We start from the raw sequence: 16,827 nt of genomic DNA, 5'->3' as shown, positions 1-16,827 counted from the left end.
GTCTTTAAGTTCCAACAAATTTTAAAGAAATTTAAAATCTTTAGTTTTCAAGAGCACAGCAAATGGTAAAGTGTTCTAATTCTTTCTAAGAAGTGTCATGCTACATCAAAATTAATACTGAACTTCTAAAAGGATCACCTGAGGGGTGCTTGGGTGGCACTTTTGGCTCAGGTCACGATCTCAGTGTCATGAGATCAAGTCCTGTGTTGGGCTCAGCACTGGGCTAGGGCGTGCTTAAGATTCTCCTCCCCACTCTTTTTGTCCCTCCCCCATCCTTTTCTCTAACCAAAAAAAAAAAAAAAAAAAAAGAAAGAAAGAAAGAAAGAAAGAAAGAAGAAGAAAAGGCAGTATTGCCATTAAAACCAGGAATGAGATGCCTCATTGTGATCAACTATTTCCTAATACTGCTCTGTAAGTACATCACATCTAGTCAAGGAAAAGGAGTAAGAAGTGTATAAAGAGGTATCACATTATTTGTAGCCCGTCTAGAAACTTTAAAATAATCAAGCAAAACAGAGTTCACAGAAAAGTGTTCAGTTACATAAATCAACAACACTCATAAAATAACACTAACAGAAAAGATCTCATTTGCATCACAAAAATATCAAGAATGTAGGAAATATATAAAAACTGAATGAAGTGGGGTGCCTGAGTGGCTCAGTCACTAAGCAGCTGCCTCTAGCTCAGGTTATGATCCCAGGGTCCTGGGATCGAGCCCTACCTACATCGGGCTCCTTGCTTGGCAGGAAGCCTGCTTCTCCCTCTCTTACTCCCACTGCTTGTACTCCTTCTCTGGCTGTGTCTCTGTCAAATAAATAAATAAAATCATAGAAATAAAAACGACATAACAAAAATAACTGAATGAAGAAATAAAATACTTGGATACATGGAGAAATTACATCCTTTTAATACTATAAATTTTATCAAGGAATTTCCATTAAAAATCCAATACAATGCACATGGATGAATTCCACTATCAAAATAAAGCTGTATTCATAATTTTCAATTAATCACAGAATATTAGTTCAAAGCATTAAGAAAATTCTTTTGGCTTGAGGACAGTTTATAAATAAATTATCAGAGCTTCTACCTCTATTTTATCTTCAGCTTTTCAAAACTTATTTTGTCTGTGTTTTGTAACAACTGCAAATGTCCACATGGCACTCCTGCTCCTTTCCAAAGTTTGAACTAGTACTTAAAAGTTAGGCCTCCAATATCTATCATAAGAAGCCCCTGTCAATAAAGAATGTATCTTATTTGATATCAAGTTATTCACTTTTACTATTTTAAGGATTTATCTGAGAGCGAGAGCGCATGTGTGCGAGGGGGGAGGGGCAGAGAACCCTCAAGCAGATTCCCCACTGAGCGCAAAGCCCAACGTGGGGCTCAGTCCCAGGACCCTGAGATCATGACAGTAGCCAAACCAAAAGTCACCTGCTTAACCAACAGAGTGACTCCAGTGCCCTAAATTCTTCACTTGTAATACAAACTCACAATTATTTTAGTTCTCTAGTTTTCAACCACAAATATCACATGACACTGTGCCTTATGAGAATGTCCTAGTACTATATGTAATGTCCTATATATCCTCAAATGTGATACAAGAGGAAGAAGTGAAACCAACACTGGAAGTTCTCCAGAATATGACTTTAAAATTAACCCAGGGCAATCCTCCTATATAATTATCTTCCAACACAGACTATATAAAATTCCAAAATCACACCAGAGCACTGCCAAATCATCTGATAAGAAATGCTACCCCCTTATGTTTATTATGTTTATATAGCAGCATTATTTATTAATAGCCAAATTATAGAAGCAGCTCAAATGTCCGTCGATAGATGAATGGATAAATAAGAGGTGATGTGTGTGTTTGTGTACACAGATACACATACACACACCATGGAATAATAGCCATAAAAAAAGAAATCTTGCCATTTGCAATGATATAGATGGAGCTAGAGATTATAAAGTCAGAGAAGACAAATACCGTATGATTTCATTCATGTGGAATTTAAGAAACAAAGAAGGAAAAAAAGCACGAGAAATAAACCAGGAAACATTCTTAGCTATAGAGAATAAAATGATGGTTACCAGAGGAGTGGGAAGGGGTGGGGGCTGGGTGGAACAGGTGGTGGGGATCAAGGAGTGTGCACTTGTGATGAGCACTGAGTGACGTATTACTATACTGTGCAACTGTAGAACTATACACTGTATGGTATACCACTGTATGGTAACTATATTCTGAAAAATTCTGTAAGAAAACAGAAACTAAAAAGAACTGTATGATCTTAGAAATTAAAAAGAAATGCTATTAAGCCCAATCTGAAAATCTCACGGCATGTTATTTTTTCTTTTAAAAATACTTGTACTATGATCTTTTATGAAATAACTTTTTCTAACAAAATAAAAAAGCAACCTTATATTGGACCCACATTTATTTTAAAACTTTTATTGATTTGAAATTTTGTTATCTAGAAACTATTGTTTTAGATTAATCTGTAAATATCTACCTCACAGAATAGCAGGGCAGGAAATAAACATTAATGATGCATGTTATAAAAATTTCCCACTTGAGTGTTTCTTCACAGGCTTAGCTAACCACTGGCATCTACTAAACCAGGCCCCTAACAGTGATGAAATACACAATACCTAACAGTACAGGCAACTTGTTCTGATCTGCACTATTACAATAAAATGGTGATACAGGTCTACCAGTCTTACTGATTTCCATGGAAGAAACCCCACTCTCCCAATCTCAAAGCTCTCAGTTCTCCCAACTCTGACATTCATGACACCCTGGCAAGTCTTCCTTAGGACTAGAGTTTTTAAATCTATTGCATCCCAAGAGCTTTGGAGCCTTCAGACTATTTTTTCCTCTAGGATTACTATTGTTATTGGTCTGTCTTTCTGACTCCAGCATCTTTTATGGCCAATCTATTCCAAACATAAACTACCTGCACACTTTCTCTCTTAAAAATAGCTTATAGGGGCGCCTGGGTGGCTTAGTGGGTTAAGCCTCTGCCTTCGGCTCAGGTCATGATCTCAGGGTCCTGGAATCGAGCCCTGGGTCGGGGAGCGGGGAGCCGCTGAGCGGGGAGCCTGCTTCCCCCCACCCCTCTCTGCCTGCCTCTCTGCCTGTCAAATGAATAAATAAATAAATCTTTAAAAAAATAAAGTGAAAATAGCTTATAAAACTAAAATTCTCTAAAATCTAGATGATAAAACCAAATCAACAGTTTGGGCATTCAAAGCCTTTCATTATTTACTGATAGGCCTCATTCCTATTTATTTCCAACAAGTTTAACCTACTGAGCCCCCTTCATTGTAGTCACTCAATTTAAGACACTAAGGACATAAAAACAACTTTTTAGGACCAGAAGAAACGTGCTACTACACTAAAAGTACATCTCGATAGTTTCATTTTTTAAAGATTTTATTTATTTATTTGAGAGGGAGAGAGACTGCGAGAGAGCACAAGTGGGGTGGAGTGGGAAAAGCGAGCTCCCCACGAAGCAGGGAGCCTGATGTGGGGGTTCAGTCCCAGGATCCTGAGATCATAACCTGAGCCAAAGGCAAATGCTTATTAACCAACTGAGACACCTAGACACCCCAGTACATCTCAACTGTAAGATACATTATATTTTCAGAAGTGCTGGTAAAACTTGATGGAATAAAATTCCAGCTGTCATTCAGCTAAGATAACTGTCCTGTAAAACTGAGCAAGTTCCCTAAAGTGAGTTTTATATTTAGATTTACAGTAAAGCAGAGATACTGCAAAATATGTAGGTAAGCCAGTAACAATGACATTAAACATTTGTTTTTCATATTCCATACTTGTAGATAAACTAGAAACCACCTTTCTTGGGTAGTAGTAAATGTGGTAGGAGGGGTAAAAACAAAAGTAATTCGAGTCAATCCAGAAACATGTAGTTCCTGTTATTAAGACTTTTTTTTTTTAAACTTAGAAGCAAATCCTATTATTGAGTGTGAACTCAATGCCATTTGCCAACATCAGAAAATAGTTTATCTGTTAACTTCTTTGCTATCTAGGCTCTGTCATTAAAAAGTAAGCTCCATGAAGGCAAGGGACTGGGTTCACCAATGAAGCCTGGAGATTACCTGGAACACGGTGGGCACCTGACAGAGTACTGAGTAAATCTGCTTTGCAAATCCAGCACCACAAGATGATAAAAGGCAAGTACCACTGAGCAAGAATAAACAGTGAGCAACCAAGATAAACAAAATGGCCTTTGCCTCCAACACTGTCAGAACTCCGGCTTTTCTGCTATAACCAGCAAATGGATTATTTCCCCAAACTCAACATTTCTTTTGTCTTATTTTCTATGTAGTTTACTTTCCATGTCAGGGTGACTGTGTTTTAGAAACTGGCAGTGGAATCGGAGTCTTCAGTATGTTATATAAGTGCCTTCAAAAGTACATTACATTTTAGGCACAAACCAGAAGAATCTACTGTGAATAGCAACAACAAGGAATGTTTACTAGTTCACAGATTGAAAAGAATCCAGGCCACTCTAGAACACAGAAAATTTTTATAAAACCCCTAGATGTCATGACACAGTGAGACTAGCAAACTGCCAAAACGGAGGACACTATTTACCCGTGAGGTTTTTTGTTTCTGTTAAGAGCAGAGGCATGATCAAAAGCTTTCTTTCATTTGACAGTAATATACTGTTTTCTTGCTTTCCCAAAATCAGCACTTCAACCTTTAAGAAAATAATTTGTATCTATAGGACTATTAATAAAAAAAAAAAAAAAAATTGAGACTCAAATGTCAATGAGAAACCTGCCAAATACTCTTTTTCTTCTTTTCTGGTACTTTGGTAATTCAGAAATTCTGAGGAATAGACAAGAGAAAAATGGCACAACCTTATAGTTATTTTTAACTTACATTGCTTTCCTTAAAAACAAACAAAACAACAAAAAATCATGGCAAAGTTCTGTAGTCCAACTACATACTGTAACATTTGCCAAACACTGAAAACCCACTGTCCAAATATTAACGGTTCCAATAATTCTCTCCCCTCTTGTCAGCAGTTTTCTCATCAGCAAATATAATGTTAAAAGCTCTATCATAAGAAAGATTTCCCTTCAAATAAGCTATTTCTCTGCTCTCCTTTACAGAAGCATTCTTTCAAAGTGTTACCCTAAACAATTCCCTCAATTCCTTGCCTCCCATCCTTTCCTGAACCCAATCCAAGCAGAATTTCACTGTTCTCCCATCAGCAAAACTGCTCACACAGATCTCCAACAGCCTTAACCCCACCACACCCAAGAGCCAGTTCACAGGCTTCATGGACCGGGACCTGGCCGCAGCATCTCACACGCTACCCTCTACTTCCTCTCTGACCCGTCACTCATTTACCTTCCAAGTAGGTGTCTCATTTTGTTTTCCTTCTACTTCACTCTTCACTCTGTCCCAGTCTCTCCCTCATCCTGAGACTGCCTCAAGGCTTAATTCCATCTGAGCTCCCCAGCAGTCCCTATTCCCTTCATCTGCTACATTTTTCTCCCCAGTACTTAACACTATAGGACATACCATTATACTTAATTTATTCTTTTATTTTCTGTCTCTACCCTCTAGAGTATTTCAGGAGCACAAACATTTCTAACTGTTTTTGTTTAGTGTTGTATTCCCAGTGCACAGAACAGACCTAGCTCACTATAGGAGCTCAATAAATATTTGCTGAATGAGTGAAGGGGTGAACAATAACCAAAGTCCTAACATAACAGCCGCTTTGTATCTGTAACTTATCAGCCACACACCCCACCTAAGCAAGTCACATGCACTTCATTAAATTTCAAACAACCCTATGAGGTCTCTAAGGCTTGCAGGAAAGAGAAGGGTTTGGGAGGGAAGCTGGGAACTGTTAACATGCTCTGAATCACGAAACTACCATGTGGCAGTGCCATGATTCAAACCCAGGTTTATCCTCTTCAAAGTTAATGCTCTTAATTACTGCATGGTATTAATTTTACTGAAGTATTATTTCATTAGTTTTGGAATAAATCCAACTCTGTTACTTAAAGAGGGAGCAATCAAAACTTTCCTGCACTCGTGAATTTATCTCCATTTTCTCTGTGAAGACAAACATTATTTAGTTACATCAATTTAAAAATTTTAATTGAGATTCTTATTCGAAAGGAAAGCATGCCACATCCCCATTTTCAGTGATAACAGAACAAGTGGGAAGCACATCACCTTCCTTCAAAGTGCTGATGGCAGCGCTTAAACTTCTTTTCTCCCATTTCTATTAAAAGTCTCATGTCAGTGATTTCCAAAACTGACTAAAGAACCACCTGGGAGTTTTTTGTTTTTCTGAAAACAAGAGTCCCAGGCCCAACTGCACAACAACCAAATCAGAATCTCTAGGAAACAGGTGTCAGGAACTCAGTATTTTCTCAAGCTCCCCAGGAAACTTGGGTGGTTCGCCAAGTTTGGAAAACACTAGTTAAATGAACCGAGGTTGGCAAGAGACTAATAATTCTATCTGAGCCCGTGGCTCACCATTTAACAATGGCCAAGTCTTACTGGTACTGACCTTCCTGGAAAGAGGAACGATGCTGTTGGGTCGGACAAGCCTTCGTTTCTTACAGCTCAGCACAGGACGTGTTCGGGCTGCCACACAGGTGCCATCGGTTGATGAAGAAACTAGATTGAGTCGTTGCTTTTTTTGTAACTGTTCTTCAGCATCAGAGATGTCACCTGGAATGTGGTCTGCCAAGATAGGCTGAAGACTATACAAGGGGAAGGAGAATATTCACTTCTCAGAAAACAAGGAAACAAAGCCTCTAATACTGGTTCCAACCCCCTCTGCTTACACATGTTCACAGACACAAGTATCTAGAGCAGAAGCATGTCACTTAATGTGTGTGTGCGCAGCATCTATGCTTAGTTTTAAGATTCCTGGTGGACAATAACATCATGTCTGAAAAGTGGAAGTCAGTAAGTGACCATCTCAGGTTCCAAGTGATTAAGCTCTCTTCTACAAGAGAAACGCAAATAAAGAAATTCGAGGAAATTGCAACTGGTAAGAAAATTATTAATCTTGCAAATGTTAATGAGCTGCCTCAGAATCAGTTCTTCTGTAAAATTCAATTTTTAGGGATGGGTACATATCCTTCACTTGCAGAGGGATTCCTTCAACTTTCATACAATCCAGATATTCAAATCTAGCTTACATAAAAGAGTTTATGTAAACACTTCTCAAGAAGTCTACCAAGACTAAGACCAACCATGACTCACAAAAGTAGGACCTTGTATTTTTTTCCCCAAGGTGAGTTAATTTTAGGCTACAGTGAGTAGAAGGGAAATACATTAAGCATGCTAATTAAAATAGACCTGATACAGTAAGAAGCATGCACAATACTATTAAGCAATAAGGTTTTTGTCTTTAAACCAGGGTTAGTCCAAGCTGGAGATAACTAAGAGCCCCACAGTTCATCTTTTACAAGCCTACTGTACATAGGAAGTAGAAGACCTAAAACTTACGTGTTAATAACTCCATTGACAGGTCTCAATGCTCCACATGATTTGGTAGATAATGACTCTGAAGAATGACCAGAGGCACCATGGTTTTCTAATGGCTGAGAAACAGACTCGATCTAAAGGAGAAAGATAAAAATACATGATAACATTTAACCAATAGCATCCACACTTTATTTAAATGAAACACCCCAAATTTCTGACAACTAACCTGCAAAACCAAACATGTATGACTGAGGGTAAAAAGTAAGAGAATTGGCTTTTGTTTTGGCACGAAGAAGGGTAAGGAACCAAAATATTCAACAGACTAAGATTAAATGCTAACTGATGGGGAAATGCTTTAATGATTCAATGGAACAGAAGCTTAGCAAAATAACAACATGGTAACAAGAATATTCAAATAAGGATCAAGAAGGATACACAGGTTCAGTATCAAGGCAACTAAGACCATATAGATGAGTTAATACCTGCTTAACTTCACAGTGTATGCTGGAAACCTCCTTCTAAAAAAACCATACTTTGTGTAAATATATGTGCTTAGGCTAAAATAGAAAAAAATTAATAAAAGCTCCGTGAGTAACTAATTACCTAATGCTATCAGTTAGTAATCACTGTCTCTGGACTACACAAATCAAATATATGCTTAGGACATAAGCTGGGAAAAAAAAAAGGGATGTGGGAAAGAATCTGGAGCAGTTTGAATTTGACTATTTCAAAACAAATCATGTATTCATTAGGCTCAAAGGGGGGTAGGTACAGACATGAGATGTGAGTCTTATGGAGTATCTGAGTTACAGTCAATAAAGCCATAGATACACTTACCCCTCCACTTGTGTTACTGGAATACCACAAAGAAGTGGTGGTCTTTGTTTCCTTAAACTCAAAATCACTTTAGGGTGTGCTTAAGTTCTCCTCCCTGTAAATGCTACCAGTCCATATCAAAGCCAGTATTTTAAGGCTGAAATTCTGTTTTTCAGTATTGTTCAATTTCGTTTTGATCTTTTTAACCCCAGGGAGAAAACACCAAGGATCTGCAGAACAGAGCAGTTGTAGGTAACTATCAAGAAAGGACAAGAGCGGGGGAGCCTGGGTGCTCAGTAGACTGAGCATCTGTCTTTGGCTTGGGTCATGATCCTGGGATGCTGGGATCGAGCCCCATGTCGGGTCTCTGTTCAAGGGAAAGCCTGCTTCTCCCTCTCCTACTCCCCCCACTTGTGCTCTCTCTCTCTCTCTCTCTCACCCCTTCTGTCAAATGAATAAATAAAATCTTTAAAAAAGAAAGGACAATGGACTGGTAAACTAATTAAAATGTTTCCATATGAATTAACCAAAAAGCTAGATCACAGTATGTAAGCAGAAAAGACATAAGCAAACTACAATGAGTGAACACTGGGAAATGTTTTTAGAGACAGCCTGTACATGTACTAAAGTACCACAATCAATCAATATTACCATATCATTGCAAATTTGGCACACATACTCATTGCCTTAAATGCTTTCCTCTTGGAAAGTGGTGTTAAGTAGCAGTATTTGTAAAGATGTCGTATCACTCAATCCTAAACATTTATTTTAAAGAAATAACCCAATAAACGCATTTCCCCAAATCTCATACACAAAGATGATTACTGCAATGGTATATCAATAATCAAAATGCTCAACATCTGAGACAGTTGTAAATTATGCTACAGCAAATCAGAGTACTAAAAATAATCACAAAAGACATTTCTTCTTCCTTTATACCAAAAGAATATTTAAAGGTTAAAAAAAAAAGTCTTTTATGTAGAAATGATTTTAGAAAAAGATTAAATTCAAAATATTTTTATTATAACTGTGATGACTATAAATGCACAAACAATGACAGGACAAAAAAACAGTGTTAGAGGTAAATTTTTTAGATAATATTTTTACATTAAAAAAATAGAGGGGGCGCCTGGGGGGCTCAGTGGGTTAAAGCTTCTGCCCTCGGCTCAGATCATGATCCCAGGGTTCTGGGATGGAGCCCCATGTTGGACTCTCTGCTCGGCGGGGAGCATGCTCCCCTCCCCCCGCCCCCGCCTGCCTCTCTGCCTACTTGTGATCTCGGTCTGTCAAACAGATGAATAAAGTCTTAAAAAAAATAAATAAATAAAAATAAATAAAAAAAAAAAAACAGAAAAGCTAGGGGGCGCCTGGGTGGCTGTCATTAAGTATCTCCCTTTGGCTCGGTAATGACCCCAGGGTCCAGGGATCAAGCCCCACATTGGGCTCCCTGCTACACAAGGAGCCTGCTTCTCCCTCTGCTCTCCCCGTTTGTGTTCCCTCTCTCGCCATGTCTCTGTCAAATAAATAAGTAAAATCTTAAAAAAAAAAAAAAGAAAGAAAGAAAAGAAAATCTCAAATAGCCTCCTGAATTCTCATGAAGATTTACTATTCAGGGGGAACCTCAAAAAAGCCAAACAAATATTAAGGAGTTAATATTCAGGCTGACATTGACTAGATGTGTGACTCCAGGGATGCTACGCTTTCCTAAGGTTATGTAAATTCTGGTTTAGATAAAGCAGTTTCCTTTTCAACATGAAATTTCTGTGACTACGAACTTTTTGCTGGTATACTGTATCTTTTTTTTTTTTTTTTAAGATTTTATTTATTTATTTGACAGATAGATCACAAGTAGACAGAGAGGCAGGCAGAGAGAAACGGGGGCGGGGAGCCTGATGCGGGCTTGATCCCAGAACACTGGGATCAAGACCTGAGCCCAAGGCAGAGGCTTTAACCTACTGAGCCAGGTGCCCCTGGTATACTGATCTTAAAAACTTCAGTCAATTTTACATTCACTTAAAAGCATTTAACATTAAATTATGGCAGAGAGATGATCTATATATCTACACATTTTATAAGGTGTCCCCATATAGCAGGTTGAATCCTCATTTAATTAAAGTTTATTTTGTAGAGATTATGGGAGAATTAACTGGAAGGACACCTATTCAAGACAAAAATGCTGCCATTCTTTAATACGATCTTATTTCAGAAATGTACAAAAAGTCTGAAGAAAAAGCACAGAACATCAGTAATCTCATGACCTACAGGTAACTGCTAATATCTTGTTTATCCTGCCTACAGATGTATATATATTTAGATGCCATTAATATTCAACGTGAATTTTACTGATTTTCTTAGAGGAACTTAAAACTTTCCTGGACATAGTTCAGCCCCCAAATTAAAACTGAAGGCAACAGGCAAAACATTATTTAGCACAGAAATGTTTGTCAATGATAAAACAGCACATAACAAGCAATCAAGAGCATGAACCTCAGAGGGAATGTGCCTAGCTTCTAGTCATACAAGGACACACTCCATTATCAGAGGACCATGAGATAGCCTATAATCACACTGAGATCCAAAAGCAGAGCACTGGGGCAATTAGGTTCATCATTCATTCTCAAATGTAAAGAGCTTAAAATATTAACCCCAATCCTCCAACAGTGTTCCATCCGGAAAAAGAAAAACACAACTCAGAACACGTATAATTTTACTTAAAGCTACTTAAATGCATTCACAATTAAGAAAAAGCAAACACTCTGTCCTGTAGCCCAGAGGGTGCAGAGAGGGTAGAGATACAGTAATGAACACTTCCCCAATGTTAAACCCATATACTAACTTAAGCTTGGTCATCACCACTGCAGTGGTTTACATCATTAGTGTTTTTAGGAAACTAATGCATGATTCAGATACAGTGTTCCAATGGGAGACTGTAAAAAGGATAAAAGACTCTCAGGCTCTCCTGTCCAGAAAGCAGGACTTACTATTGAGCTTCTCTGGAACTGTATGTGGTATTCAGATACACTCTAAGGGTACATGCATCCCACAGCCAGAAAGAGAAGAGTAGAATAACTGAAGCGGTAAAGAATATCTCTTTAATTCCACGTTTTCCAAAAGCACAGACTCAGGGGATTACCTTTAAGGGTGATTTTAAAGTACAAGGAAGGTTACTGAAGTGATTTCTTTTCTGACTGAAGGAATAAAGTAACACAGCAATGAGATTCAAATTTGTTACTCATATTAAGCAGCCATCTGTCTGATTCATCATTTCACTCTTTTGGCCAGACCAATTAAGTATGACAAAGAGCCTTTAGAGAAAAGTTAGGTTAAATTATGGCCTTATGGGGGTAGATTTTCTTGGGGTCTAAGAATTCATACCCACTCAGCTTACTCTGCCAGGAAGTAGAGAAAGCAAAGGGTAAATATCACAGGCACACACTTAACAACACATAATCTGCATAATTTATGTGTATCTTTAGTTATTCAATGAAGGTCAGGTCATAACTGCTTGAAATGCCAATTTTTTAAGTGTAACACGTTTGTTTAAAAAGCTTGACAGTTCCATTTTGGTTCCATTTTCTGACCAACATTATCAAAAAAGAAAGAAAAAGCTAACAAATTCAACTTTTATTCTTGGTTGAAAATAAATTAAACTTTTGGTTTTATATCAATTATTTCATGTTTCAAGCTCATCTCAAAGATACTTAATGTAGTCTTGTTTAAAATCACCAAAATGTTACTGGCCCTCAACAGTGTACCACCAGTCATTTCCATAAACTAGTACCATGGCCAGGAAATTGTGCTAAATTCAGAGTGGAACCTTCTGAAAATTCAACTTCCATCAAGTAAGTTACTTGAGTTTCCACTTCTGCATACTGGGACCATATATGCCTCACTTTCCTATGTCTCTATATTAAGGTTAAAAGAAAATCTCTACCGGAGTGCCTGGGTGGCTCAGTCAGTTAAGCAACAGACTCCTGGTCTCAGCTCAGGTCATGATCTCAGGTATGTGGGTTCAAGGCCCATACTGGGCTCCACGCTCAGCAGGGAGGGACAGGCAGGGAGTCTGCTTCTCTCCCTCTTCCTCTGTCCCACCCGCTCCTGTGAATGCACACGCTCTCTCAAAAAGACAAATCTTTTTGAAAAAAAAAATCTATACAATTGGGGCGCCTGGGTGGCTCTGGGTTAAGTCTCTGTCTTCAGCTCAGGTCATGATCCCAGGGCCCTGGGATCAAGCCCCACATTGGGCTCTCTGCTCAGCAGGGAGCCTGCTTCCTCCACTCGCTCTGCCTGCCTCTCTGCCTACTTGTGATCTGTCAGTCAAATAAATAAAATATTAAAAAGAAAAAAAAATCTATACAATTAAGCAAAGGTAATTTTGAATTTTTAAAAATATATATGTATGTATGTAATCTCTACACTCAACATGGGGCTTGAACTCATGACCCCAAGGTCAAGAGTCACATGTTCCTCTGACTGGAGCCAGCTAAGCACTCCTGAATCATTTACGGTGAAAAATTCCCATCAGCACAAGGCTGTCACACACAAGTCCAAAAGCTACTGCATCACAGATTGATATTTACCCACACACTGAAAATACACATCAAAAAACTAGAGAAGTACCGCAACTACTAAAAACAGTCCTAAATTTTTGTTCAACTTATTTATCCACATCCCTATTTTAATAGTCCTAATCAGTCTTTTTTTTTTTTTTTTTAATATGGTAAATCAAATACTCCTCAGCCCCTATCACTCTACTCTTTATCCCAAAATCCTTGTTGGGCCAATGCACTATTCACTGTCCCGGGTGATTGCAAAACTCCAACCCCCCCCACCCTCCCCACCACACCCAACGCAAAAAAGCTGTTTTGGCTTTAACCAATGGTAGAAGATTATAGCCTGGACTGTTTAAAAAGAAAAAGAGCCTACATTTTTAGCATGCCTTTCTTCTGAGAAAGCATTTATCCTTTGACTTATTATTACCACCACTCCACAAAGTAAGAAAGGGTAAAAGAAACGAGGCTTATTTTACAAATAGAAATAAACACAAATAATGAAGTCATCTGTCAAAAGCCACAGAAGCAGTATTTTGTTAAACAAATCTCAATTTCAAATCTAGTCCTTTATAAAATATTTACCCAGTAATTACCTTTCTTGGAAGAAAAAAGGGAATATAAGAAAATATACATGTCACTTACTCATTTATAAAAAAAGAAATAAAGGAAAGCTAATCCAAAAACTAATGAAAATGGCCACCTACAGAAGGTGGGAACAGTAAGGAAAGAAGGAGAAAATTGTCTTTTGTACAGCTCGGACTCTGAGAAATGTAGTAATGCTTCACATACTCAAAAAATACTAATAAAGGGACATCTGGGTGGCACAGTCAGTTAAGCGTCTGCCTTTGGCTAAGGTCATGAACCCTGGGTTGTGGGATCCAGCCCCTTGTTGGGCTCCCTGCTTAGCAGGGAGTCTGCTTCTCTCTCTCCCTCTCCCCCACCAGCTTGTGGTCTCTCTTCCTCTCTCTCAAATAAATAAAGTCATCATCATCATCATCACCATCATCAATCATTGTGTGTGGGAGAGAAAAAGTGGAATATCACAGTAACAAAAGAACCTAACTGTATTTTTTTTTTAAGATTTTATTTATTTGTCAGAGAGAGAGAGAAAGAGAGAGTGCACAAGCAGGCAAAGTGGCAGGGAGAGGCAGAGAGAGAAGCAGGCTCCCCGCTGAGCAAGAAGCCTGATGTGGGACTCAATCCCAGGACACTGGGATCATGACCTGAGCTGAAGGCAGCAGCTTAACCCACTGAGCCACCCAGAACCAGAACCTAACTGTATTATAGAACAATTACATAGCACACTGAAAGGATGAGGCAAAAAACTTAGCCGAAGTAAAACTTCAGAAAATAGAATTTTGACTGCATGTTAGAGGGCAAAGATATTATACATGATACTGTCCTCTGGTAAGTAAATACATTCTCACAGCAATATGAGTTGGCAATTATGAAATTACTTTGTGTGGTAAAAATGAGTATCAATAAGGAAGGAGGGAAGGCTGTGGTGTTGGACTGTTATAAATATGGACTTACAGTTTCTTTTTTTTTTTTTAAAGATTTTATTTATCTATTTGTCAGAGAGAGAGAGAGAGTGTGAGCGAGCGTGCGCACTAGCAGGCAGAGGCAGAGAGAGAAGCAGGCTCCCTGCCAAGCAAGGAGCCCGATGCGGAACTCAATCCCAGGACTCTGGGATCATGACTTGAGCAGACGGCAGTGGCTTAACCGACTGAGCCGCCTAGGTGTCCCTGGACTTACAGTTTTTAATATATACCACCCATCTGCGTACATATGTATGTATATACAAGCTTGAGCAAACGTATGTTTCCCAGCTTTGTCTGTTGAGAAGTCCTAGAAGCAATGACACCAAGCAGCAATGAGCATAACTAGTACCCAGATCTTGGTTTCTGAACTCTGTTGCCCAATAAAAGGAACCAGGGCTGGAGCAGGTAAAATAAAAGATGAGCTTGGAACATCTTTTGATGCCTAAAAGTGAATACTCACTGAGGAGAACATGTTGAAAAGACACAGGAACCAAGATGAAAGAGACCCAATACGAAAAAGTTGTCTCAACAAGTAGAGCAACTGAATAATAATAGTAACAGATTATATCCGTAAAACAAAATTAATATCCATGAATCCATTCTGATATAAACATCTGAATAAATACATAAATAAATGAGAAAAGACAGCTCTTCCTAACAGAATCCCAACTAATACAGAAAATTATTCAGTAAACACCACTAAAAACTGTCGCAGGCCAAACCCACTAGGTAGATGATAAAATTGTGATTAAGGTATAATGAGCAACAGAATAGGACACAGTACTTCTCACGAGACAGACACTCATTACGAAGGGAAAACACCTAAATTTATAGTGGGGAAGGCTGGCAGGCACTGCCTTAACCAAGTGAAAGAAGCTATCACCACCACCATCACACATCCCCAGTAGAGAGCACTGAGAAGGGCACGGTATTACTGTGATCCATGTATAACCTCTAAGTGACTCCAATTGGGAGGAACATACAAAATAACAGACCAGTATTTTTGTACTAAAGCCATGAAAGACAACAAAGAGGGGGAACCATCACAGTTTGGAAGAGATTTAAAGAGAAAGGACAACGAAGTACAGATTTTGGACACCCCCCCCCCAAAAAAAATCAGTGAGAAAATGAGTGAAATTTGAATAAAATCTGAATAGTATTATATCACGTTAATTCCTGGTTCTGATCATTGTACAATGATTATGCAAGTTAACCACACTATAGGAAGCTGCGTGAAGGGTACATAGGGACCCCATGTGCTACTTTTTTAACTTTTAAATTTAAAATCATTTTTTAAAAAGATTTTATTTATTTATTTGACAGAGATCGCAGGTAGGCAGAGAAGCAGGCAGAGAGAGAGGAGAAAGCGGGCTCCCTGCTGAGCAGAGCCGGATGCAGGGCTCGATCCCAGGACACTGGGATCATGACTGAGTAGAAGGCAGAGGCTTTAACCCACTGGAGCCACCCAGGTGCCCCAGTTTAAAAACGTCTTTTTTAAAGGAGAAAAGTTAACTCAGCAGTATTGAGTAAAGCAAATTTCATCATACAAAAAACCAGGATCAGGGGGCGCCTGGGTGGCTCAGTAGGCTGAAGCCTCTGCCTTCAGCTCAGGTCATGATCTCAGGTCCTGGGATCGAGCCTCCCATTGGACTTTCTGCTCAGCAGGGAGCCTGCTTCCTCCTCTCTCTCTCTCTGCCTGCCTCTGTGCCTGCTTGTGATTTCTCGCTCTCTGTCAAATAAATAAATAAAATCTTAAAAAAAAAAAAATCTAGGATCAGTCTACAGCTTCCTGTCCCCTTACAGGATAAACTATATAAGCTCATTAAGATAAATACAAAACCCATTATGAACTGGCCCAATCATTCAACACTCCATCAAGGAAAAGTATTTCTAGTTCCTCTACAATGCCAGACTCTCTCAAGCCTTTCATATTACACATGCAGTATCTTCTCTGTTGGAAGGGACAAGGACTCAAAACTAGTACATCCTTCTCTATTATGCTACCTCTCCTGACCTCCCTTAGAAGTGAGAATTCTTCCTCTTTATTCCCCCGTTATATGCCTGTTTTAAGACTATAAAAGCTCTCAAAGGAAGATACCTGGTTCTACTAATAGGTGTTTCCTAGACACACAGCAGGGTCTGGAAAAATAAGCTTTAACCAAACATTTATTATGGACCAAATGCTGTTAAAAGCAGAGTATACTTCTTCAACAGCTAATTATTAACCATTCTAATGAGGTACACAAACAGAGCAACTCTTACCTAAGACTCCTGAAGGCTGATATGCATGGAAATTCATACAGACTTTTACAAAGTCATATACTATATGTACTGGGTTAAGTGCTTCAAAATAAAAAACAAATCCAAACCCAAAGAATGTGAACACCAAGAATGAACTGTAATGTAAACTATGGACCTTGGGTGG

General features: G+C 38.7%; 1 protein-coding gene across 3 annotated transcripts in view; it reads right to left on the bottom strand.

The window, feature by feature from the left end:
- Positions 1–16,827, bottom strand: part of KANSL1 (KAT8 regulatory NSL complex subunit 1) — a 178,520-nt gene that overhangs the window by 23,145 nt on the left and 138,548 nt on the right. For all 3 annotated transcript variants that reach the window (XM_059380824.1, XM_059380823.1, XM_059380825.1), the window contains 2 exons: positions 7,514–7,626; positions 6,564–6,759 (listed from right to left, as the gene is read on the bottom strand). In XM_059380824.1, coding sequence (XP_059236807.1) covers positions 6,564–6,759; positions 7,514–7,626 — 309 coding nt within the window. The remainder of the gene's footprint in view (positions 1–6,563; positions 6,760–7,513; positions 7,627–16,827) is intronic.

Source organism: Mustela nigripes, chromosome 16 (genome assembly GCF_022355385.1).
Source record: "Mustela nigripes isolate SB6536 chromosome 16, MUSNIG.SB6536, whole genome shotgun sequence".
NCBI lineage: Eukaryota > Metazoa > Chordata > Mammalia > Carnivora > Mustelidae > Mustela > Mustela nigripes.
This window is presented reverse-complemented; position numbering and strand designations above follow the sequence as displayed.